Source organism: Oratosquilla oratoria, chromosome 30, assembly GCF_046742065.1.
Source record: "Oratosquilla oratoria isolate Oo_2021 chromosome 30, ASM4674206v1, whole genome shotgun sequence".
Lineage (NCBI taxonomy): Eukaryota > Metazoa > Arthropoda > Malacostraca > Stomatopoda > Squillidae > Oratosquilla > Oratosquilla oratoria.
Window position 1 is genome coordinate 50,504,270 of NC_134806.1, and position 26,046 is coordinate 50,530,315.

At 41.2% G+C, this 26,046-nt stretch overlaps 1 protein-coding gene across 2 annotated transcripts; it reads left to right on the forward strand.

Moving 5' to 3' along the window:
- The first annotated feature begins 793 nt into the window (after window positions 1-793).
- On the forward strand, window positions 794-17,660 carry TrpRS (Tryptophanyl-tRNA synthetase). 2 transcript variants are annotated; one of them, XM_076213020.1, is made up of 9 exons: window positions 809-939; window positions 3,305-3,554; window positions 6,279-6,405; window positions 6,901-7,021; window positions 7,548-7,853; window positions 10,515-10,707; window positions 14,329-14,502; window positions 15,459-15,653; window positions 17,446-17,660. In XM_076213020.1, exons 2-9 carry the CDS (start codon window positions 3,312-3,314, stop codon window positions 17,611-17,613), a joined length of 1,527 nt encoding a protein of 508 aa, XP_076069135.1. In that variant the 5' UTR covers window positions 809-939; window positions 3,305-3,311; the 3' UTR covers window positions 17,614-17,660. The 2 variants fall into 2 exon arrangements, with proteins under 2 accessions (XP_076069136.1, XP_076069135.1); XM_076213021.1 differs by lacking the exon at window positions 3,305-3,554 and having other exon boundaries at window positions 794-939.
- The last annotated feature ends 8,386 nt before the right edge of the window (window positions 17,661-26,046 follow it).

Genomic DNA, 26,046 nt, shown 5'->3' on the forward strand with positions numbered 1-26,046 from the left:
GCACGATTTTACTCCCACTTATCGTTTTAAGCTGTGTGAATTTGTGATTACTTTATTTTTATTCTATAATGTTACTAGTATGACTAAAAGGTAAGCTGGCTATATTCATATATGATTTAAGTTTATCATTAAAAAATAAAAAATAAATTAGCTCGTGACCCCTTGTAAAGTAATCTTCATGTAATGCAACCCTGGTAGAAACCTACAGCTGTATTCATAATCATAAAATAATTACTAATATTACGTGGAAGTCGAAAATGTACTTCTATGACATGACATTGTGCTTGTCTATAAAAGTGACATTTTTACAACATTTAGTGTTTTTATAAATGTGATTATAATGAACTTAAAACTATGAATCAATCAAACATTGCATATTTATAATATTGAAATTGTTTATTTTATAGTTATTGTAAAAGTATGCATAAATATAATTTGCTCACATAATGTAATCACATGAGCCAAAAACTATACATATATATGAAATTAGATGATGAAATAATGTATCAACATTTGTAATAGTACAAATATCTAATTTTGTCGTCTTCCAGTTTCCTTTTTTTAATATTATTCGCCATATGTCACTGCTATAATTGATTTAGTACATCTCATATCTTTGAATATATATTTCCCATCTTTCGTAAATAATTTTTTTTTTTTATATTTCGTATTGTACAAAAGCACCAACTCTCAGATTTTCCATTAATAGAAAAAATCCTGAATTAACAATATTTCCCTACTTTATTCTACTTAAATAAATTATTTAAAAAGTTTTTATAATTTGATATTTTTTAACTATGTGAACAATTACATTTACGACTATTAAAAAAGTTTGTTTGATTTTGTTCGGTTGGTATTTCTGATGTTGTGGAGTACGTCTGCTAGCGGAAGAAAACACGAGTGTTTTGGACTGACAGCAAAAGGACAGGAGCCGCATGGGTGAGAAAATTAACAAATTAAATGTGTTTACAGGTTTTATTATATACGAGAATGATAAATCGCATAGCAAACTGTGAGGAAAATTTATAAATAAGTAGTAAAAGTTCAAAAGTATCCACATTATCGTAAGACCAGATTGTATGTTTTGCGAAGAGATTCAGATTGTGACTGTCATCAAATATTGACATATTTTATTAATTAGTATGGTTATATTTGTGCATTAGTATTTTTTCAACTTTTGCCTAACCATAGAACGTTATCTATATGTCTATGTTTCCAGTAGAATAGTAAAACATGAATAAGTGTTACTATGTATCAAAATGTTAAGATATTCTATATATATAATGATACTAACCGTATGGCGTATCATCGTTATCTATAATCGTATGATTAGAGTAGCTGGCAGGTTAAAAAAGAAATAAAGTCTGTTAGAATAGCATTGTACTTTTCTTCATTTTGTACACTAAGTAAGTGTGAAAGACAAAAGAGTTTGCAAAATTATTATCGTTTTTATATTATTTTATGTATTAATTATTGTTTGTGTAAAATTTAAATGGCTTTATAATCTAGCCAGAGGAAGACTTGGCAACAGAAGGGGGGCGGGTTATCTGGATATAACTACGAGTAAAAGTTTGGTGACAAACCCTAGCCTAGGAAGGGTAACATGAAATATGCCATACAACAGCAGCACAAGATAGAATAGTTAAGTCAAGTCTTTATTGTGTCACCTTTGTGACTGCACTTCCCATTAGCAGAGTTGACGAAGAAAATGGTGGTAATTGTCAACAATATATTTTTATTATTTTACACTTATTATTGTAACATCTATTATGTGTTTATTTACATTTTATATACTTGAGGCAAATGAGAATGGACACTCAGTATTCACTTTATATAAATATATACAAGAAGTGATGAATTATTATATCATTTATATGGTTGAATCTGCTAGTTGAGAACACGGGTGTTCTCGGTGGTTGACCCAAAGGTCAAGTCAATGACCCAAAGGTCAAGTCAACTTGACTGAGGGTCAGATCACACAATAGGGGTCCTGTTGAAGCTTGCCACTACCACCAAGATCAGACATCGTGTACCTAACATACCTATTACATGTGTGTGTGCATGCTAGTACGGAATAAATAAATGACACTCAATCTATGGGCATGTCTTGCAACATTATACTCGTTTTAATATCAAATGATGTTCGCCAAGCAGGCTAGTGCGATAGAGATTGAAGTGACAGTTCATTAAATTCCACACTCTGTGAGGGGCACCATCCTAGCCTCCTGATAGAGGGGGTGGGGCATGATGTTAAGCCAAATCAGAAATCAAATGCATCATTATTTATTCCAGTGAGAGTGACTGTATAGATGATATTGTTATGCAAGGAAAGGTGTGGGCATAGGGGTTGCTTATGTTTGAATATTTTGACGCAGCTCGAAGGGATTTTTTGAGGGGGGTCGCCGATGACGTGAAGCGGCCTTGCTGTGGTTGTACTGTGTCTTGCTCATTGCCTCCAACCCAGGGCACTGGGCAAAGTACGGAGGTGACGTGTCATCCATGAGGAGCTAAGAAGTAGGGGGGAAAGGGTGGTGGATGAGAGTGAAATGGGTGGGAGTCGGTACTTGCCATTGACTTGGCTACCTCCTATATTAGGGGGAAAAGCTTTTGGTCTATAGATAGAAAAAATTACCTTAGGAAAATCAATTACAAAATGGAAAATTTGTGAGCTAGATTACTGTTGAAAACCCTGTATCTACCTCCTTAGCCAAAGGGTCTTGGAAACCTTGCAACATTACAGCAGAATTTATAACATTGTCATTTTAATTTACTGAGGTTAGGTTAGGATGAGAATGGAATGAATGTGAGTGGGTGGAAGACTTTTGACTCGGCTACCTCCTCGATAGGGAGGTAAAAGCCAAGATATATAGATAGATAAATAGGGAGCCAGTTATATGACTTAGCTGGGGTACCGAGGATAAATGTGAAAAAAAAAAAAAATTGTCATAATTTCTTGCTCCAATGCTTCCATAAGTTCTGATGGTCCTGCAAGATGAAAGCCAGAAAGAATTATCTGGCTGCCACCAATCTTTGTAACCCTTATGTTTTATTTATTATTGTTATTACTATTAATTTATTTTATTTTATTTTTTAGAAGTCTTAATCATATACTAAGTGCAAAAATGGTTGAAAGGCTTGTTAATGTCCTCGTCTTTCTGCCACCAATCTTTGTAACCCTTATGTTTTATTTATTATTGTTATTATTATTATTATTTATTTATGTTTTTTTTTTTTTTAGAAGTCTTAATCATATACTACGTGCAAAAATGGTTGAAAGGCTTGTTAACATCCCCGTCTTTTCCAGATGAATAATGCCAGTAAACTCGCTTGAATCCAAGGCACTCGATGAATTTTTTTTACATAACTCGTACATAGAAGGCTACTGTGCTACCAGAGCTGATGCCGTTTTGTTTGCAAAGCTCGAAACTCCTCCAGCACCAAGCCATCTGAACTTGAGTCGCTGGTTTAGACACATAGAAAGCTTTGGTGCTGAGAGACAAAATTTTCCCAAGTCCAGCAAAGCAGAAATAGAAATTGTTCACAATAGCTATAAGGTAGGAACAGGTTTTTGGCATGCATTGTATATATGACATTTTCTTCTACTCATTCTTTCTTTTCCCTTTTTCTTTTTTCTTCTTTCTTCTTGTTGTTTGTGAATATAAATAAATATATATATATATATATATATATATTATGGAGAAAGCATACGCTGGACTCGACGTTCGTCAATTTATTCCGACGTTTATATATATATATATATATATATATATATATATATATATATGTATATATAGAGATATATATATATATATGATATGGTTTAACATCACACATTCCTACCCCCTATTGGGAGGCTAGGACAGTGCCCCTCTTAGAGGGCTTTGTAGCATATATATATGTATATGTGTGTGTGTATATATATATATATATACGGTATATATATATATATTTTTTCATCTTGCTGCATAACTTCTGACTTGGGCAGGGATGACCCTTCATCCATGAGGAACTAAGATGAGAAGGAAACAAATGGGAAATAGGCAAGAACGGGTTTACCAACAGAGTGGTCAACAAATGGAATGGACTTAGTACCTATGTAGTGAGCACTGAAACTATCGGTTGCTTTAAGAGGAGGTTAGATAACTTTATGGATGGGGGATAATAAGTGGTAATGGACATGGAACTGCCTAGTGTAGATCTTATGGCCTATTGCAGTCTCCTTTTTTCTTATGTTCATATGTTTGGGATGGGTGAGGTTGGGTACATGCCTGGGCTGGCTACCCCCCTATATTGGGGAAGAAGCCTATTGGTATATAGAGATAGATTGATGGGATGGACTTTGTACCAGAATTTATTCATATTGCTCGTCAAACCAATGATCATATTTTGATTTTCTTGATAATTCAACAGTTATTATTTTTTTGGAACCCCAAAATCTGGAAAGTAATATCGATGTTTGAATATATTTTGAACTGTGCCATTGGCTATATTCTTTTATAAGAGGGTAGTTAATATTGTTTTTTAAACCAATTAGATATTCAAGAAGATTTAGATTAATTACTGTAATGGTCTGATAAGTGGCTAATGAAATTTAACACAAGTAAATGCAAGTTTATTCACATAGGTAAAAATAACAGTACAATTACAAGTTATTTGGAAATTCATTGACAAAAGTGGATAGTGAAAAGGATCTCAGCGTAATTATCAGTAACGATCTCAAATCATCTAAGCAGTGTATTTCAGCCTCTGAGAAAGCAAATAAGATTGTAGGACTGATTGCATGATCTTTTGACTTCAAAAGTCCATCCCTCATTAACAAGCTATATAAATCGTTAGTTCGTCCCTAGTTGCCCTCCGAAATCCCCATTTTCCTCTTAAGGTCATTGTCCACCCTCAGTAGACAATTGCTCACCCTTCTTATTTTCTTCTTCCTTTTGTTCCTCAGCTGTGAGCTAAAGTCCTTCCCCCACTCAATTGTTCCATCTCATCCTTAACCTTTCCCAGTATTCAGTGACTGCTCCCTACCTCCCTCTCTCCCTCCCCCTGTTCCTCTTATATATTTTCAGTCTTGTATGTTACAACTATGGACTTGAAAAAGCTGTAATAACAAGCAAAATGTCGTACTAATAAAGGCTCCGTCCTCACGTGGTGTTTATTTCGATAGACTTGTCAGCAACTGTCACTTTCATGCAGGTAAATACATATGCACCTACACACACACACAGATAAATACACACATATATACATACACACACACACACACACACACATATATATATATATATATATATATGCATACATGTGTACATGCATAATTAACATGGGCCCTTATCTCCTTATAAGGGGGGATGGTTGAGTCAAAGCACACCCCACTGCATGCGAAACCATAGAGGTCATGGACAAGAAATTTAAGGATAGTTATAGAAAGGAGGGATTGTGAAAGTTGGAAGTGATCCATGTTTATTTTTGAGTAGATATTCATTTCCAACAGTAAACAATTGTTAGTTGGTGGTGTCATTGAAAGCATGCTGGTCTCGTATTTGCTTTGTTGTGGGTTGGAATCTGGCACTCCTCTCCAATTCCCAGTCGTGACGGTTGGCCACCTGCCCCAATAGCCCAAGCATATAAGGGAAAGGTGATGATTTTGACCACAGATACATGCTTCCTGTCTTAGGCTCATCATCACCATAAAATGTTGCTGTGTGACACTGCTCCATAGGGGTGTCGCTAGTGTGCCAGAAGTATTCAGGGCATATGCAGCCCATGCCCTGTGTGTGGTTGGGAAGCCTTCAGTGTCTAATTTTATGGAATTGTTGTGAAATTAACTTGACATATATGTAGTATTTGCAATGAAGACTTCAGGATTTCTTATATATATACATGCCAATGGCTATTTCCCCCTTACAAGAGAGATAGCCAAAAAACAAAGGCATAAAATCCACTCTCACCCATTCCATTCCCACATACTCTACTCCCATCCACCCTCCCTCCCTCTTATCTTGGCTCCTCCTGGATGATGGGTCATCCCTGCTTCTTGCCCACTACCCTGGGTCAGAAGCAGTGTAGCAAGACACAGCACATCACAGCAATGCCACTTCATTTAATCGGTGCCCCCCTCTCCATCCCTTCATGTAGAAAAAAAGAAGATGGGGAGAAATCCCTTCAGGCCTTTATGGATATGGATTTTTTTTTCATAGATTTGGATAAATGAAAATGAGATACAGAATATTTTTGAGCATGTTTCACTTTAAACCTGAAATTGTTTATGCTTTTGGCAGTTCACCATGAGTACAGCCGAGGAAACCAAAGTGGAGGTGGACAAGGAGAAGGAGCAAGAGGATTACGTTGATCCGTGGACAGTCACCGCATCGTCACAGAAAGGAGTTGATTATGATAAACTGATCGGTAAGTGCTACTTTTTCTTTGTTATAAGAAATGACCACAGGATGAATTAATAAAGAGATAACATTCTGCAGTATTGGGGTTCTTATAGTACGGACTGTTAATGCTCATAAACTATAGGCACAGCATGTATAATTACCTGTTACACATTGTAGTGTGTGTATGCAGTGTTGGGATTAAAAATTTTTAACCAAATTTTCTCTCACGGGGCCAGTAGCCAGTAGATATCACTTAGGCTGTATTGTAGCCTGTTTAAGCCAGTTTTTGATAACTGGTTCATGGAGCTCATGAAATTCCATACGTTATCCAACCCTTATCCAGTTCAGATGACATCATGAGAGAGATTTCCCAAATGAATTGTGGGGCAAACTGGTGGTCCAGATTCCCTAGGAACTGGGTTTTGTCTGAAAAAGGTCCGAGGCAACAGGTTGATTAATGATAGAGATAGTTACAAGTGTAGTGTGACAGGACAGTGTTTATTTTCCATGCAATTTCCAGACATATTTGGGTCCAGCAAAATAGATGAAGCGTTACTTGAGAGGTTTAAAAAAGTGACTGGGACGGAACCTCACCACTTCTTACGGAGAGGGATCTTCTTCTCTCATAGAGAAATGCATAGGTATGCTGTTCACAACAATCGTATACAATTGTGTTTTACTTTTTTGTCTTTCCATTATACTGTTTTTGACTTTCAATCTGGTTGCTAAGATTTCATTAATTTGATAATGATTGTAATATTTTTCATAATTTGTGTATACAGTTAGTGTATTTTGTCACTGATGAATGTGTTATAGACACAGTAGACACAGTTTTCATTCATTTGAAAATTTTAATATTTTTCATGTCAAATGATATGTGTATACAGTGTAATTTGTCACTGATGAATGTGCTACAGACACAGTAGATATCATAAATCCTTGGTGTCTTTCTTTGTAATTATCTTTATTATAGTATTCATACCATAGATTATGATCTACTTCATGAATACTATAATGCATTATGTTTAAGATTGTCCTAGACATAATGTATTTACTTTTTATGTTCAATATTTTTATTTAGTTTTTTAATATTTATTTTCTTTTTGATTGAAATTATCTTCTTGTGTGATTATTTGTTTCTAATCTTCATTTTGCCTTAAATGTAAGGATCCTGGACCTTGTTGAAAAAGGCAAGAGTTTCTACCTGTACACAGGACGAGGGCCGTCATCGGACGCGATGCACCTCGGCCATCTCATCCCCTTCATGATGACCAAATGGCTCCAGGACGTCTTCGATGTTCCTCTTGTCATCCAGTTGACGGATGACGAGAAATACCTGTGGAAGGACCTTGAACTGGGGACCTGCAGGAAGCTGGCGAACGAAAATACAAAGGACATCATCGCCTGCGGCTTTGATGTCAACAAGACTTTCATTTTCTCTGACATGGAGTTCATCGGTGGAGAGTTTTACAAGTAAGAGGGTTTCTTTTCTCTTGTATCTTTCCAATTCAGTCGCGACACACAAGCCGCAGTAATTTCAATCTGTTTCCCCCCGATCTCTCTTGCAGAAGACCCGTGGCTTCTGGGAAACTGGGTTGTAGCCTCCAGGTGGGATCATAATTCTCTTAGGAAAGTGTTGTTGTTCTCCAGGGATCGTCAGTGTGGGGGCATTGTAGTAAGAGATATTCTGTCATCTGTGTGGTGGTTGTATCTGGGGCAGTTTGAACATGTGACCAGGCTTGTTCTGTGTTAGTAATGTCTTAACCCCTTCCATACGGTGCCACACACGTAGGCGTCATGAGGAGCAAGTGGATTCGCGACGCTGCCATATCGGCGTCTTGATTATATCTATTGTAGTCGCCCCTGTGTTTTTACATTCTCCCAAATGCGCCCTTAATCCCATTCTCTGTGGTTTTCAAAATTCGCGGGTGAAAGAGAGAACGATCGATATAAGCGGCGACTATATTTTATGATGCGAATATTATTTCGTTACGTCGTACGGCTGGCATTGGCTGCTGCCCGCGAGATTTAAGTCCCGTATTGAAGTGGTTAATAATGGATGGTATCAAGAGCACAAGCATGTTTTTTGTGGGTCTTATGTGGGAGCGTTTCTTTCTGTGGGACTTGCATCTGGGGGTTGTTGATGGAGTATTATGTCTGGTCATCTGTCAGGCCCTTCAAGAAAGACCATCAGATTCAGTACAACAACAACCTCCAGATATAAGTCCCACAGAAAGACAGAGAGAGAAAGAGCCCTCCCACACCTAACAAGAGCCACACTAGCACATTTGTGCTCATAACGCCATCCAGCATTGGAATGGTACCAACACAGAATAGACCTGGATACAGACTCAAACTGCCCTAGATCCAACCATACATACATATGTACCAAAGGCTTTTTCCCCCTTACAAGGGAGGTACCCAAAAAACAAGTACATAAAATCCACTCCCAGATCCAACCACCATGCAAAAGACACAGAACATCTCATACTACATTGCCCCATGTTGGCAGTACCCAGAGAACAACACAATATATCTTATTTGAGTGACAAATGATCCCTCCCGGAGGCTGTTGCCAGTTACCCGAAGGCTGCAGGTTTTCTGCAAAAGAGACCAGGGGCAATGGATTTATTGATTGATTGATTGATTTTGCGATTCAGTCACCACACACAAGACACAGAACTTGTTGTCATCTAGTGCTCAGGTCTCACGCAATACAGATGTGAAAAGAGGTGTTGTAAGAGAGAAGGTGAGAACAACTCAAATTGCTCATTATCCATAGCCACAGCATCCACTGAGGTGTTAGTCACTGTCATACAATTTCTCAAGAAAAATGAATTGCAAAAGCAAAAATGAAGTTCATAGGTATGATTGTGTTTCCAAAAATACTGACTACTGTCAATTATCACATTTTTACTGCATATTTCCCAACTAAATATTTACTTTAGTCTGGCATTTCTTAGTACATACATATACATATACCAAGGGCTTTTCCCCCCTTACAAGGGAGGTAGCCAAAGTCAAAATCCACTTCCACCCTTTCATCCCCACATACTCCACTCCCACTCACCACCCATCCTCCCTCCCTCTTTTCTTGGCTCCTCCCAGATGACAGGTCATCCCTGCTTTTCACCCACTGCCCTGGGTCAGAAGCAATGCAGCAAGACACAGTACATCCATGGCAAGGCTGCTTCATTTAATCAGCAACCCCCCCCCCCCCAAACACACACCCGTTTCCATCTGATGCAGAAAAAGAGAAGACGTAGAGAAATCCCTTTGGGTTGCATCAAAATATCATTCACACGTACCCCATCCCCATGCCATAATTTGGTAATATCAAATTATGTAAAACTTAAACCAACATTGTATTAATTTCGCTTTCACAGTGTGAGGAGCTGGGCATGGGGAAGAGAAAGTCTTACCCATTTTGTTCCAGTTATACTGATCCTCTTTGCTCATCTTTCCTTTAACCACAAGATAAATACACTGCATTACTTTCTCAGCACAACTTACAGTAGACCCTCAGTTCCCAACCACAATCGGTCATGGACTCAACTGCCCCAGATGCAACCACCACACAGGAGATACAAAGCACCACATACTACAGTGCCCCACACTGATAATCCCCAGACAATGTTGCAATGTCTTTCCTGAGTGACTTATGGACCCAACAAGTCGCCTGGAGGCCGCAGTAAAAGACAAAACAAAGTGGAAAAGATTGGAGTGAATTTAGAGAGATTTGGAGTAATTAAAAAAAAAGTGCAACCCAAAGGGATGCTTCTCTCATCCACTTCATATGTCACAATTATAGCTGTGAGCAAGTGGAGTTTTTTATTGTAAAACTGAATAGTTGGCCAGACAGTAGTTATGTGGATTCACGACTTTAAACCAAATCGGTCAATCAGATTTTCTTTTCGTAAAATTCAAATCACCTTAGAATAAATAAATCTGGAATGGGTGGGAGTGGTTTCTCTGCCTTTGTTTTTTGGCTACCTCCCGTGTAAGGGGGAAGAACGCCTTTGGTATATGTATGTTCATGACTTTAAACTGAATCGGTCAATCAGTTGTTCTTTTCGTAAATTTTACACCAACTTAAAATAAGACAATCCTTATTTTTCTTCTTTTTCTTCACAGAAATGTCCTGAGAGTCCAAAAGCGGGTCACATTCAACCAAGTGAAGGGAATTTTTGGCTTCGACGACAGCTCAGTGATTGGGAAGATCATGTTCCCAGCCATACAGGCAGCTCCTGCATTTAGTAGCAGCTTCCCTTTGATCTTTGGTGGCAAGAAGGATGTTCCGTGTCTTATTCCGTGTGCCATAGATCAGGTGGGTTTGTCGTCTGCCAGGCTTCGTAGGTTTGGTTTCAGCAAAATATCTGTTCCCTGTATTGGGGTAAGAATTATGTAAAGATGTGAAGTTTAGGGAGTTAGTGTCATCCCTGCAAACCTACATGTTGAGAGCAATCCTGGGCTCACCACAAAATACACATGTCCAGCATGCTCTAAACCCATCACCTTGAGCCGACAGACAAAGGGTTCAGTTCAGTGCAAGCCATGCAAAAATTGGGCCCACCTCACTTGCACAACACTTACTGACATAAAATACACAAACACCCACACCTGTGCTATTTGCCCACCCGTAACTTCCCTTCCATCATCCCACCCCCATACAGTACCCTTACCCACACCCCCACACTTGCAATCTTCATTCCCCCTTCCCTCCTACCCAAACACTCCTCCTCCTCCTCCTGACCCAGATCCTAATCCTTCTCCACCATTACCCCAACCCTGTACAGCAACCTACAACCCATACAAAATACACAACATCAACATCTTACAACATAACATTGATGGCATCAACACAAAAATACATGAACTCAAACACTTCCTCAAATGACACATCATATACGTTACCGTCACACAAGAAACAAAACTACAACGCTCACACAAAACACCCTCATTTCATAATTTCACTACCATTAGACACAACTGGACCAATGGCAATGGCAGTGGACTCATCACCCTGATCCACCAGTCCATCTGCTTTGTGGACACAAGTGCCACTACCAAAACCCTCCTCCCTACTTCAGAGACCAGAGAAAACCAGTCAATACAAATCTGAAGAGGTAACAAATCTACAATGACATTAGTTAACTTGTACATCCCTCCTACTATTTGCAAGCATGTTGCAAGGGCGGCAGTGAAACAGGTTGTGTGGTTCGTGGGTTTATTAATCGGTAGGTTATGTGTACAGAGGGGGCACGTCAAGTACCCAAGGAATCTAAAGAGCAACTGGGGTGTGGGCGAAGGCGCTAGGTGTTGTAAGCACACATACATAAAGGAAGCTTTGTTATAAGTATGAAAGGGGTCCTTGTAGTGGGAGGCATCAGGGGGTCAGGCATGCAGTACACCACCCTTGCACTAGTTCACATTAGTCCTATGTCCAGTATGCTATTCCACACCCACCAATCATCCCCCCACAGTTCCAAACACTTAGGCCTAACCTTAATCAAATCTCCACCATCCCTAACCTTATCCTGGGTGGTGACTTCAAGGCAAAGTTGTTGGCCTGGTGTGTCAACAACCCTGACACAGACAGAGGGTTTGATCCACAACTTGACTCATTGATTATCTTGAACATTACCCTTAGTCACACATACTCCATTAAACCCTCTACACCCTCTCCTCTCCTGACATTACCTTATGTTCTCCATGCTCCCAACAACCTCATGGAAAATGGTCGGAGCCCTTACATCTGACCCCCTTCCAGTCATCATCACCACCAAAATATGTTGGACCACATGGCATACACACACTCACCAACATTGCAAACTACAGCTATTCACACAACACTATACCCGACATCTGGAAGCATGGGAAAAGCATCCCCATCCCCAAACCCAACAAAGACCCAACAGTTCCAGCATCACACTGCCCAATCACACTTCTCTTCATCCCTTCCAAAGTCATAGAACGCCTTATAATACAACTCATCACAACACGTATCCCCTTGCTGAATCACAACACAATTTTAGACCACTAATACTCCACAAACACTTTCTGATAAACCTCACACAAAGAGTTTTTGATGGCATCAATTCAGATAAGCCCCCACACATAACATTTCTCATAACTCTAGACATCAGAACACCTCATAATACAACTCATCATAACACATACTCCCTTGCTGAATCACAACACAATTTTAGACCACAAGCACTCCACAAACACTTTCTGATAAACCTCACACAAAGAGTTTTTGATGGCATCAATTCAGATAAGCCCTCACACATAACATTTCTCATAACTCTAGACATCAGTAAAGCTTTTGATGCCATCCCCCATCACAATCTCACAAACGAAAAATATAACACAGACATGCACAATAATACTGAAAGGTGGTTGGCCAATTATCTGGCAGGTAGAAATGCCTATGTGTCATATATTGACCAATCATCGCACACCAGAAATTTTAAGAGCAAGAGTACCACAAGGCTCAGTTCAGTCCCCAATACTTTTTAATCTATGTACACATGATATATCCACACCTGACACCTCAGAAATACAAATCTCTTCTTACACAGACAACATAATTACATGCCCACATTGTAACAAAGCTGCAGAAACATTACAACCATATCTCAATACACTCAATACATGGTTCACTACAAATAGACTCAAAATAGCCCCAACCAAATCTACAGCCACAGTTCTCACCTGTTGGACAGCTGAACACAAATACATACCATGCCTCTATATCAACAACACTCTCATACCACACACACATACACCCAAGATTTTTTGCCATAACATACGATACATCCATGTCGTTCAAAAAACACATCACAAACATAAGGACTAAATCCACACCTAGACTTAACATGGTTAAATCAATTGGACAAAGCAAAAAAAAACTACAATATACAAACAATGCATATGCCCAGTGATGAATGATATGAGCCTTCAGGCCATACAAAACAAAGTCTGAAAACAATTGCAGGCTGCCCAAATACAACACCTATAGACCATTTACACCATGAAATGAAAGTCCTCTAAGTCAAAGATAACCTTGACATAAGAGGCACACAAACACTTGCCACATCCTCCACAAACACATCATATCCATTACACTACATAGCCAAACCCCCACACATGCTAAGAAACATCAAAACAACACCCAGATACCTATATCACACAAAAATACTCTATTGTCACTCTCCACAGACACCAGCCTACAGAAGCATATCCATAATCATATCACTCACTGCTGCATGCCAGACTCCCTGATATCCATCCCTCTGAATCCTCTCTCCCCTGAAAGGACAGAGTCCACCTGACCAGACTACAGTTCAGCCACCATCCAACCCTTCTAAGCTACCGGAAGAGGCTGGATGACAGCATTGCAGACAACTGCCCAAGATGCAACACTTCACCTTATACTGTACAACATATTATGAAAGACTGCATTGTACACAATCATGCATGCCAGCAACACAATATACACTATAAAGGATTTGTGGGAAAACCCCTTCCAGCTGTGGCATTCCTCAGGGAGACAGGACTGCTCAGCCGGTGTAGGGAACAAAAACAACCCCCCGGAGAGGGGGGTTGCCGATTTAATGAAGCGGCCTTGCTGTGGATGTGCTGTGTCTTGCGACACTGCTTCTGACCCAGGGCAGTGGACAGGGTGCAGGGATGACCCGTCATCCAGGAGGTGCTCAGATAAGAGGGAGGGTGGAGGGGTGTGGAGTGTGTTCAGGGATGGAGTGGGTGGAGGTGATTTTATGCCTTTCCCGTTTTGGCTACCTCCCTTGTAAGGGGGAAAAAGCCTTGGTATATGTATGTATGTATTATTATTATATATATATATGAACATATATTATATTATTCCTTTACGCATGTATCATAGAAAAAGATATATACATCACATCTTTACTTTAACTCACAGGACCCATACTTTAGGATGACGCGTGACGTAGCTCCCCGGATGGGCTTCGAGAAACCTGCATTGCTCCACAGCACCTTCTTCCCAGCGCTTCAAGGGGCCATTAGCAAGATGAGTGCCTCAGATGAGAACTCTTCCATCTTCCTCACAGACACACCCAACATGATAAAAAAGAAGGTACAGTAGAGCCCCAATTTAATGAATTATGGATTTGGAAAAGGATTATGACAGGATAGACAGGAAAGTTCTGTGGGAGCTTTTGTAGATATATGGAATTGGGAGAAAGCTGTTAAGGGCAGTCAAGAGTGTTAGAATTGGAAATGAAGAGAGCAAGTAGTTTTAGGTAAAGGTGGGGCATCAGGGATGTGTCATGTTCCTATGGCTGTTTAACCTCTTCACTCCGGGCCAAAATCTTGCGGGCAGCATTAGCTGCCAGACGTGCAATGTTGCTTCATAATACTCGCATTATAGAAAATAAAGTAACCCCTGTAATGCTCGTTCTCTTTCACCCGTGAATTTTGATAACCATAGAAAATATGATGAAGCCTGTTTGATTTGTTTGGGGTTCACACTGGTACAACTACAATAAATATAATCAACACGCCGATATGGCAGCCTCGCGTACCCACTTGCTCCTCATGAAGCCTATGTAGGCGTCACCATATGGAAGGGGTTAATGTGTACTTGAATGGATTGGTGCAGGAGGTAAAGGCGAGGGTAATAGGGAAGGGACTGACCCAGTAGTGGGCATGAGACTGATGATTCTTCATACACGAGTAGCTAAGAGGAGGAGAGGCAAAACAGATGGGTGTTGGAGTGGGTGGGGCCTTGACTGGTTACTCCCCCCCCCTATAAGGTGGAAGAAGCCTTTTAGTATATAGGTAAATATGTTATAGGGAACATTCAATAAAAATTAATAGTTCACATACATCTTTGAAGCAAATGTGGGGAAAACTGATTAACAGGCTGTTTTGTTCCGCAGATGAATAGATGTGCATTTTTTGGTGGATGGGACAATATTTGGAGTATAGATAGCTTGGTATAGGAACTGGTTAACTAAATAAAAAGGTTTCGAAAATATTTCTTCAAATGAATGTGAGGAACACCAATTAATAGTCCATTTCATCCCACAGATAAACAAATACGCATTTTCTGGTGGACGGGATAATATCGAAGAACACCGAGAAAAGGGAGGCGATTGTGAAGTCGATGTGTCTTACAAATACCTCACCTTCTTCCTCGAAGATGACGAGCAGCTGGAAAACATTCGTCAGCAGTATTCGTCGGGACAGATGCTGACCGGTGAACTGAAAGCAGAACTCATCAAGGTATACTTTCATTTATTTAAAATAGATATCTATTTTTATTAATTTATTTTATCTTGTTTATTTTTTTCTATTATAATGAGAGGAGGCAAGGCACCTGGGTTGGATAGGTATCATGTGGAGTGTCTAATAAAGGGAGTACAGCGATGGTGAACTGGCTGGTGAGATTGTTTAATGTTGGTCAAAAATAGAATAGAGTGCCAGAGGACTGGAGGAGTGCCTGTATAGTTTTGCTTTACAAGGGAAAAGAGGAGTTGGGAGGTAGGGTTGGTGAGGGAGTGTTGGGATGGTTTGAACACATGGAGGGAGTGCGTGGTGAAAGAGGTGTGGAAGGCAGAGGTGGATGGAGTTAACATAAGGGGGCGACCAAGGATGAAATAGGTGGATGGGTTGAAAGGGGCATTGAGAGGGGGAAATGTCTGTTGAGGAAGGAGGGGAGAAGGCTGAGAGAGGGGTGAGTGGAAAGTGTTTATGAATGATGCTGTGATGCATAGAAGGGGGTGGGTGGGGGATGGGGTGGGGTGTTAGGGAGCAGTTATGTGTGAATGATATTTGGACGCAGCCCGAAGGGATTTCTCCCCGTCTTCTCTTTTTCTGCATGAGGGGACGGAGAGGGGGGTTGCCTACTAAATGAAGTGACTATGCTGTGGATGTGCTGTGTCTTGCTGCATTGCTTCTAACCCAAGGCAGTGGGTGAGATGTAGGGATGACCCATCATCCAGGAGGAGCCAAGAAAAGAGGGAGGGAGGGGTGGTGAATGGGAGTGGAGTATGTGGGGATGAAATGGGTGGGAGTGGATGTATGCCTTTGACTTTTGGCTACCTCCCTTGTAAAGGAGAAAAGCCTGTTGGTATATATGTATGTATTGTTATTTTTTAAGTAAAATAGTGATAAAGATTGTGGTCAACCAGGCCCTATATGATCAATATTATTGCGCAATATTATGTATTGTACAGTATTATTGATGCCCGGAACCCCTTAGTTACAACCCAAATGGCAGATGGTGTCAGCCAAGTGGCCAATACTATTGCACAATAAAATTTATCATGTAGGGCCCACTTAAAAAAAAATTCTATAGAAGATGAACAGAGGTTTCCTTACAAGTGCACCAACACTGAAAATAGATTAGAAGTTGACATACTAGTAGCCCAAACTAAAACCTTTTCTAAGTTAAAACTAATTGGCATCAATGGAAAAAGAGACAGGACTCCATGAGTGTAGCTCCTTCCCTGGATAATACTATGAAGTATGAGTAAATATGTATTTAACTAATTGTAGTATACAGGAAAGGAGAAAAATTTGTTGGGTCCTGTCTCCTAATCTCCAATTTTTTTATACCTAGTCTCAAATTCACGTACACTTACAATTTAATCTTTGATTTCCAGATATCATATTTAGATTTTAATTTATGTTTTGTTTGAGCTTTGGCTATATCACTTTCTAAGCTATTCCACATATTTATGGATCTATGTGGAAAAACTATTTCTTCACATATTCTAGACATGTGGTCTTCCATAATTTGTGTTTAATTGTTGCCATTGCTAGTTATCTGAAGAGTACGGGTTTTCTGCATGGGGGACCAGGAACAACAGATTGATCGATTGTGTTTGGATACATGGGATTTTGGTTGTTTTTATAAGTCATTCACTATAAAGTAATGTTGTAGCACATTGATAAAATAAACTTTTTATCCCGCAGTCGGAAAAAGAAGACACTAATGTCGAATGTTCTGTATATTTCGATCACTATATAAGTCATTGTTAAAGTTGATTTTACAACTTGTTTCTTTCAACAGGTTTTACAGAAATTGATTCAGGATCACCAGAACATTCGACAGACGGTGACCGACGACAATGTCAGAGAGTTCATGACCCCTCGCAAACTGAACTTCCCGTATGACGTTGTTCAAATTGACGACGATTTAGGGAAAAAGGGAAAAGGAAAAAAGAAAGAAAAGAAATAGTATATCAGGAAGAAGAAAAAGAAAATGATAAAGACTTTATTTCCTAATTTGTGTTTTATTTCCATAAATGGAAGCTGCAGGTCTTCAGCGGGAGAGATCCGTGGGGCTATGTACTTGTTTTCATAAATACGGTAGAACCTCAGTTGTTGACCACAATCCATTCTAGAAAAACGTAACAGAACTGAGTTAGTCAAGGACCAAAACAAGTTTGCTGATCTGTTGGATACAGCTTTATCAAGGGAATATTTTTCCACAAGATGTTGAATCTCGCCCCAATGTCCATTGGGGCTGGTCGAAAACCAATATCATGGTCGCCTTTTGGATCACAACATTCAGAAATACTTTGGTCAACTACTGCAGCAAAAAATTCTGAAGGTTTTTGGTCAAGAACTAATGTTTTGGTCAACTACCTGAGGCAAATAATTAAAAAAAATTATGTTCAAGAATCTATTTGACTTGCAAGATATTTGAGAACTGAGGTTCTACTGTATTGCCAAAAGCAAGGTGACCAGAAGTGTGAAGGGAGATTGTGGCAATGGGGTGAAGGAGAGTTTAAAGTGCGAGAGACTGGAGGAAGTGGTGAGACAGGTGGAGGTAAATGTAGAATGAGGGAAATTTGTAAACGTCCTAAGCCGGGTCCACACTTGTTGCATTTCCACGAATCGTATCATCTTTGCATACCACCTCGTGCTATGATATGATGCAACATGGTATTAAACCCACTTGTCGCATATCCACCAACAAGTGGGTACAATACCCTGTTGCACCGTATTGTATCACTAGGTAGTACGCAAAGATTTAATGAAGTGGCCATGCTGTGAATGTGCTGTGTCTTGCGATACTGCTTCTGACCCAGGGCAGTGGACAGGGTGCAGGGATGACTGGTCATTCAGGAGGTGCTAAGATAAAAGGGAGGGTGGAGGGGTGTGGAGTGTATTCAGGGATGGAATGGGTGGGAATGATTTTATGCCTTTTTCTTTTTGGCTACCCCCCTTGAAAGGGGGAAAAAAGCCTTGGTATATATATATGTATGGTACGCAAAGATGATACGATTCGTGGAAATGCAACAAGTGTGGACCCAGCTTTAGGGGAATGAAAACTCATAAGAAATAGATATCTAGAAATGAATGCAGAGATGTCTGTATAAGGTAGTGGTTGTTGCTCGGGCACTGTGATCCTCCCTCATGCTGGACTTGGGATTGACAGCTATTACCCCTGGAGGTTGTATGTGGTTCATGGTGATATGGTTTAACGTCACAAACTCCCACCTATCAGGAGGCTAGGACAGTTCCCCTTACAGTGGATTTTGTAGCATGGAATTTAATTAACCATGCCCTTGGTTCAACTTGCCCCTGAGGAGGATTTGAATTGTCATCATCTTGATTTCCGCTGCAGGTAACGACACCCTAAGCTGCTTGGACAGTGAGCATCCAACAAAACACTGTATTTGCTACATGCACACCCGATTCCTTGCCTATCTAAGTTGGAATGCCAGACCACAGTGCAGTGATGTTCATGTTCCCAGCCCCAGGTAGGAGTCGAACTCTGCTGAATTATCACTTCATTGTCAAGTCATGTGGATCAGAGACTTGGAATTGAAGGGAGGCAGAAAGGAACAGCCGAGATTTGATTGAGGTGAAACAGAAAGGGGGCTGCTAGATGCAGTTCATTGAAGGTTGCAGAGATGGGTTTTGAGTTCAAATTGAACAAATTTAGGTTTAAGAAGGAAATGAGCAAGAACTGATATACTAACTTTATTTTTAAGGGAAGATTAGGTAACTTTATGGGTAGGGATGGCAGGTAGTAAGGGACATAGAACTGCCTACTGTAGGCCTTATGGTCTCTTGCAGTCTCCTTTCCCACCATTTTTCACTTTTACGCCTCTGGCGCCTGTACTGTTGGCCTGAGTGCTGTCCAAGTGGACTCAACAGCACCCCTGGCTGCCCTCGACCTGTGGCTGAGATGGTGGGTAAATCGGAGCAAGTTACCAAAATGACCAAGAATCGGAAAGTCACCGATTTGGCCCAAACTTACCCCACAGGCAGAAAGTCGAGCACAGTGCACGGCGAGGAAGACTCGAGGAGCCTGGGTCCAAGGGTGTGGTCACCAATCATATACAAACAACAGAAAACAAGCTGAAAAACATTAAAAACACATAGACGATTCAGAGGCCTAGATACCAAAGTACTTCAAAGATTATACAAACCCTATGACTTTGGGGAAGAGGGGAATGTCTGTTGAGGAAGGAAGGGAGAGGACGGAAGACAGAGGCGAGTGGAGAAAGGTTGTATATGGATGATGTTGTGACTGTATGAGGAGGAATGGGCGGGGGGGTGGGGTAGTGTGTGTGAGTAAATTTTTTTTGACGCAGCCCGAAGGGATTTCTCCCCGTCCTCACCTTATATGCAAAGGGGGACGGAGAGGGGGGGTCGCCGATTAAATGAAGCGGCCTTGCTGTGGATGTACTGTGTCTTGCGACACTGCTTCTGACCCAGCAGTGCAAGGATGACCCGTCATCCAGGAGGTGCTCAGATGAGAGGAAGGGTGGGAGGTGTGGAGTGTATTTAGGGATGAAATGGGTGGGAGTGTTTTTATGCCTTTCCCTTTTTGGCTACCTCCCTTGGAAGGGGGAAAAAGCCTTGGTATATGTATGTATGTATGTAACTACACAAATTACAAACAACATGGACAAAACACTTCGATTCGCCACCCACACCATACCCCCGTACTTAAAAACAGTAGAACTACATAAACAACTCAAACTTGAAGCCCTAACCACAAGACTACAGACTAGCAAGCAGAACCTGGAACCGCTTAACAACAGAAAACTCTCTTGGTACGACAAAGCCACGACATCGACACAGAGGACGGACACGACCACAATTGGTGGCAGAGAATTTCCCCGATATTCCATGGACCCCACACGTACAGTGGTTGTGAGTTTCGAACTAGGTTAGGACGGTTTACCTTGTTTGTAGGAATGAACGTGACTCGCGTCTCTGGGCTGTGCACCGCGCGACCCATGGGCGAAACGCATGGAGGAACAAAGGGACAAAGCGACTAGGATCATCAACTCGCCACAACCCCAGACATCAAAACCTGGAGTAACGAACACCTAGAAAATCGTATACATTGACACAAAAACAAAACAAAAAAGACCGTAATTACTGAGATAACCGACCTAGGATTAAGTGACCAAAACTATTCAAGGAAGAAGAAACAAACAGAAAATAACGAGGACCTCAAGCTTCATGGAAAAGGTTGCCAAGTCAACACCTCGACAAACCAACTGGACAACCAAGCAAGTAGGTCTGCCCCATACCTATATTAACTTGAACTTCCTTAATTTTCCAATTTTTTTCTACACTGTACCTCCTCCCCTACTCCCCCCCCCCTCAACTTTACCTATCATGCCCAGGTCAGGTACCTACCTTGCAATTAACCGACCATGGCTACGATCCAGTGGGGTGGGGGCAGCGGCGGCGCCAGGAATTTTTAGTTGGGGAGGCTAAGTGGGGGCTGAGCAAATTTTGGGGGTGGCTTATAGTACTATAATTTCCGCGTTAGCGTCAATCCGAAAGGCGTAGTCCAAGGTCCGCCATGGGGTCAAAGGGGCCGGCCTAGGGTCCTTGGTGGGGTCCAGGGGCACCGCTAGGATTTTTTGTTGGGGGCTGAGGAGGGACTCGACATGTTGACGAGGGGGGGTTGGTGGTCTCAGCAAATAAACTCAGATGATCATTCACGAACATCTGAACATGGGAGGCATACCATGCTGTTTTGATCCCGGTAAAAAAGTTTATTTTCTAACCTCACTTATCTATTGTTCGAGTGAGGTATATCGAGTTTCCAAACCCACTGCTGGAGGTCTATTATTATCACTTCACCGAGCTGCTATTCCACTTAGGTTGCAAAAAATTACACGGTACTTTGGGCAGGATTGTAATCAAAACCCCCTCTACATGCTCTGCATGCTGTGACTAGGGTTTCTTGAGCTGGATTAAATGTCTATGGGGTATTATTGTCTGTCAATCATCAAATTGTGTAACTGGGTAAGGAAGGAAATCAAGTGTATATTTTTACCGTGACCAATTCATCATGCAGTACATGCCATAGGAAATTCAGGGCCAATGTGGAAATTCGAAAGCTTATATAGTATTGTGGGCCCTGGCATCTAATCACCCTTTTAACCCATGTAGCATATACGTCTGTGTAAATTGCTTCATGAAACATTACTTGAAGTAGGCTATATTTCTTCAATTGTCGAATAAACAAAAATTTAAATAAGAATAAAACAAAAAGGTTTTACGGTTTGTAAAACATTTATATGAATGGAAATGTAATTCATATATAGCTGAACAAACACTTGAAACATAAGCACTTCCCTAGAAACTATTTACATATTTCGATAACAAAAATGTAATCCTTTTGGTAAACTTAATTGTAAGTTGTTCCTTACAAATAGTCTTAACAATAGATAGAAATACATGTTTTCTTCATTTAGTGTCCTTCATATGAAAAAGCCAGTAAATCCTTGATGTTTTGACATTTTATGGATTTCAACCACAAACAGATAAACCCACGATAATATATCTCAGGAAATACATCGTTCCACCTACTTTAAAATGATACTCCTATTCCAATGGTTGGGAGCAAATGCATCGATAATCATATCCCTGTCTAACATCTTTGCTCTTTGGGAATTGATGTTTAATACTCCAAGATTACTGGTACGTTTGTCACCGCTACTGTTACACAAGTAGGTTTTCAGTTGCTTTAGGCACGAAAAGCTTCTTTCACATGATGCTGAGTTAACTGGAAGAGTAACATTAATACGCACTAGCTTATACAAATCTATGAATGCATCTTTGTACGGTTGGAGCATGATGGCAAGTTGCATAGGTGTGTCCACTTCCATTCCCTGCTCCTGCTTTCTGGCAATCAACCCTCTTAGTTGGTGCAGCTCTACGGATAGATCTTTGTCCTCCACTAGGTCCACCCCGTAATTTGCAGGCATTCCTGATAGCTTTTCCTTGTTCAAAAAGGTTGGATGATTGGGGTTGAGGGCAGATACTCCAATAAGTACCTGACATGCATCGCCGGAAAGCCTTCTTCTCAACTCACTGAGAAATTTGTCTTATCACGGAGCAGTAAATCCGTCTCTTGGTAACATCGGAGTCATTCGAATCATCATCTTGTCCTATGCCGGATGTTATGACAAACTCATCCAAGTATCGTGGGGCTGCCCTTTGCCTCTGACGTGCAAGTTATCTGCGAATCCCTACAGTCTGGCACAATTCTTCAGCATGATTTCGTAGTTGCTCCCAGCTCTCTTCGTTTCTCATCTCTGTGAGACTAGACATCACTGCTTCAACCAAATCAACTGCTGAGGCAAGCTGGAGATCGGGGGACTGGAGTTGATCTGACAACGTTCTCGTCAAATGCAGCAAACTCTCCATAAACACCAGATTCGTCACAAAATAGTGATCCAGAAGGGCAGTGAGTGACCTTGCTCCACTGGTCCTGTTCACATTTCCCCCTTCCATTAAATGTTTTAGGGTTGCAACGATGCCAGGCAAGGTCCTCTTAATAGCTTGGCAGGCTGAGTGTTGGCATGCCCAGCTGGTGTCCGATAACCGTTTGAGTTCTATATGTGGTCTTTCTGGGTTCAGCTCCTTGCGGAATTTTAGAAATTCCTGATACACCAGCGATGAGGAGAAAAAATTGTACAGATTGGATTGTGACGAAAAACTCAGAGATTGACCTTATATTGTTTACACAGTCAACTAAAACGAGGTTTAGCCTATGAGCATAGCAGTGAAACATCTCTTCTGAATCTTTCTTGGACCCCATCGGTGCAACCCGACATAACTGCCGCTCCATCATAGCACTGACCGACACAGGTATTGTGGTCAATTTTACATTTGGCTAAAGTTTCTTTTATCTTCTGGAGTAACGATTCTGCATCAAGGCCTTCAGCTGGTGTGAAATCCAAGTATTCTTCATGAAGTTCCTGATCATGGAGATACCTCACAGTAGTAGAGATCTGCTCCTTCTTCGCTATATCCTTCGTTTCGTCCACCATGATGGCAAAGTGCACTGCTTGTTTCACCTCATCACTTATCTCCTTTCTGATCATACCTGCCATTATTTCAAATAATTCATTCTGTATATCGTGGTGAGTATATTTTGCATTCTTCGAACCGTTAACTTTTTTTTTTTTTTGCAACTCTATGATCATACTTGGCTAGCACATTAAGTAATTCAAAAAAGTTTCCTCGATTGTCGGATTCATCCCCTTCTCTGTGCCCTCTCTGGGCAACATTTTGACATGCTGTATAGAGAAGTACATCAATAACTGCTTTAATGTACCGCCGATTATCCACCACTGTCTTGGCATGCCCGGCATAATTGGTTTGATAATAGTAACAGTGTCATCTTGATAGGGTCGCTGGATTCGTTTGAAATCCAATATTGGTAATATTGGACTCGAAACTGAGCGGGTCCCCCTGCGCTAATGTGCTGCGAGCAACAACCACTAAACGAATATAAAACATCCTTAAGAAACAAGAGCCTGTATAGTTATTAGTGGAACTGTGTAATTAAGAAAAAGCATGTGCTTCACAACGAAACAAGAACAGTGGAAAGTACATATACATTTTTTTGGGTATAATTATGCATAAAAATGTCCATATATTAATAGCAGCACCACAATATAAAAACAGATACATGAAGTGAGATCATCTCCATGTGGGGAAAACGATTTACAAGATTGAAACAGCAAGTTGAAAAACCTCAGCATGTACAAAATCACAAACAAACCCACAACCAACCAAACTGAAACTGCATGAATAACAACCACGAAATTCCTCAAAGTGTTTCCAATCAAACTGATTGAAGTTGATAGTTGCCAGGAACGCAATTTCGCCTATAATATGCATCTTGCTTATGAACACTACATACCAAAGTTGCACGGACAACGAAGGCTGTAAAATTGAAACTTCAATTGATTTTATTTAATTAGTTTGAACTGATTTCATCTCGACCTATAGCTGAGGTGGTTACCCCATCGGGACAAGTGACCAAAATGACCCTCAAAATTACCAAAGGGGTTAACCCACGGATTTGGACAAAAACCGTCATGTCTCCGATTTGGCCCAAACTTACTCCAGAGGGAGAGAGTCGTCCACAGGGCACAGCGAGGTAGACGTGGGGAACCTGGACCCAAGGGCGAGGTTGTGGCGACCAGCCAAATTTGTTTGTGTTTGTGTAATTTTCCCCTCTCATTTCCGCCTGTTGGCGCCCGTACTTTTAGCCTGAGCAGTATCTAAGTGCGATCCGCAAGAGCCCTGGTGGCCCTCGACCTGTAGCTGAGGTGGTTACCCCATTGGGACAAGTGGCCAAAATGACCCTCAAAATTACCAAAGGGGTTAACCCACGGATTTGGACAAAAACCGTCATGTCTCCGATTTGGCCCAAACTTACTCCAGAGGGAGAGAGTCGTCCACAGGGCACAGCGAGGTAGACGTGGGGAACCTGGACCCAAGGGCGAGGTTGTGGCGACCAGCCAAATTTGTGTGTGTTTGTGTAATTTTCCCCTCTCATTTCTGCCTGTTGGCGCCCGTACTTTTAGCCTGAGCAGCATCTAAGTGCGATCCGCAAGAGCCCTGATGGCCCTCGACCTGTAGCTGAGGTGGTGACCCCATCGGGACAAGTGGCCAAAATGACCCACAAAATTACCAAAAACCGTCATGTCTCCGATTTGGCCCAAACTTACTCCAGAGGGAGAGAGTCGTCCACAGGGCACAGCGAGGTAGACGTGGGGAACCTGGACCCAAGGGCGAGGTTGTGGCGACCAGCCAAATTTGTTTGTGTTTGTGTAATTTTCCCCTCTCATTTCCGCCTATTAGCGCCCGTACTTTTAGCCTGAGCAGTATCTAAGTGCGATCCGCAAGAGCCCTGGTGGCCCTCGACCTGTAGCTGAGGTGGTTACCCCATCGGGACAAGTGGCCAAAATGACCCTCAAAATTACCAAAGGGGTTAACCCACGGATTTGGACAAAAACCGTCATGTCTCCGATTTGGCCCAAACTTACTCCAGAGGGAGAGAGTCGTCCACAGGGGACAGCGAGGTAGACGTGGGGAACCTGGACCCAAGGGCGAGGTTGTGGCGACCAGCCAAATTTGTTTGTGTTTGTGTAATTTTCCCCTCTCATTTCCGCCTGTTGGCGCCCGTACTTTTAGCCTGAGCAGTATCTAAGTGCGATCCGCAAGAGCCCTGGTGGCTCTCGACCTGTAGCTGAGGTGGTTACCCCATCGGGACAAGTGGCCAAAATGACCCTCAAAATTACCAAAGGGGTTAACCCACGGATTTGGACAAAAACCGTCATGTCTCCGATTTGGCCCAAACTTACTCCAGAGGGAGAGAGTCGTCCAC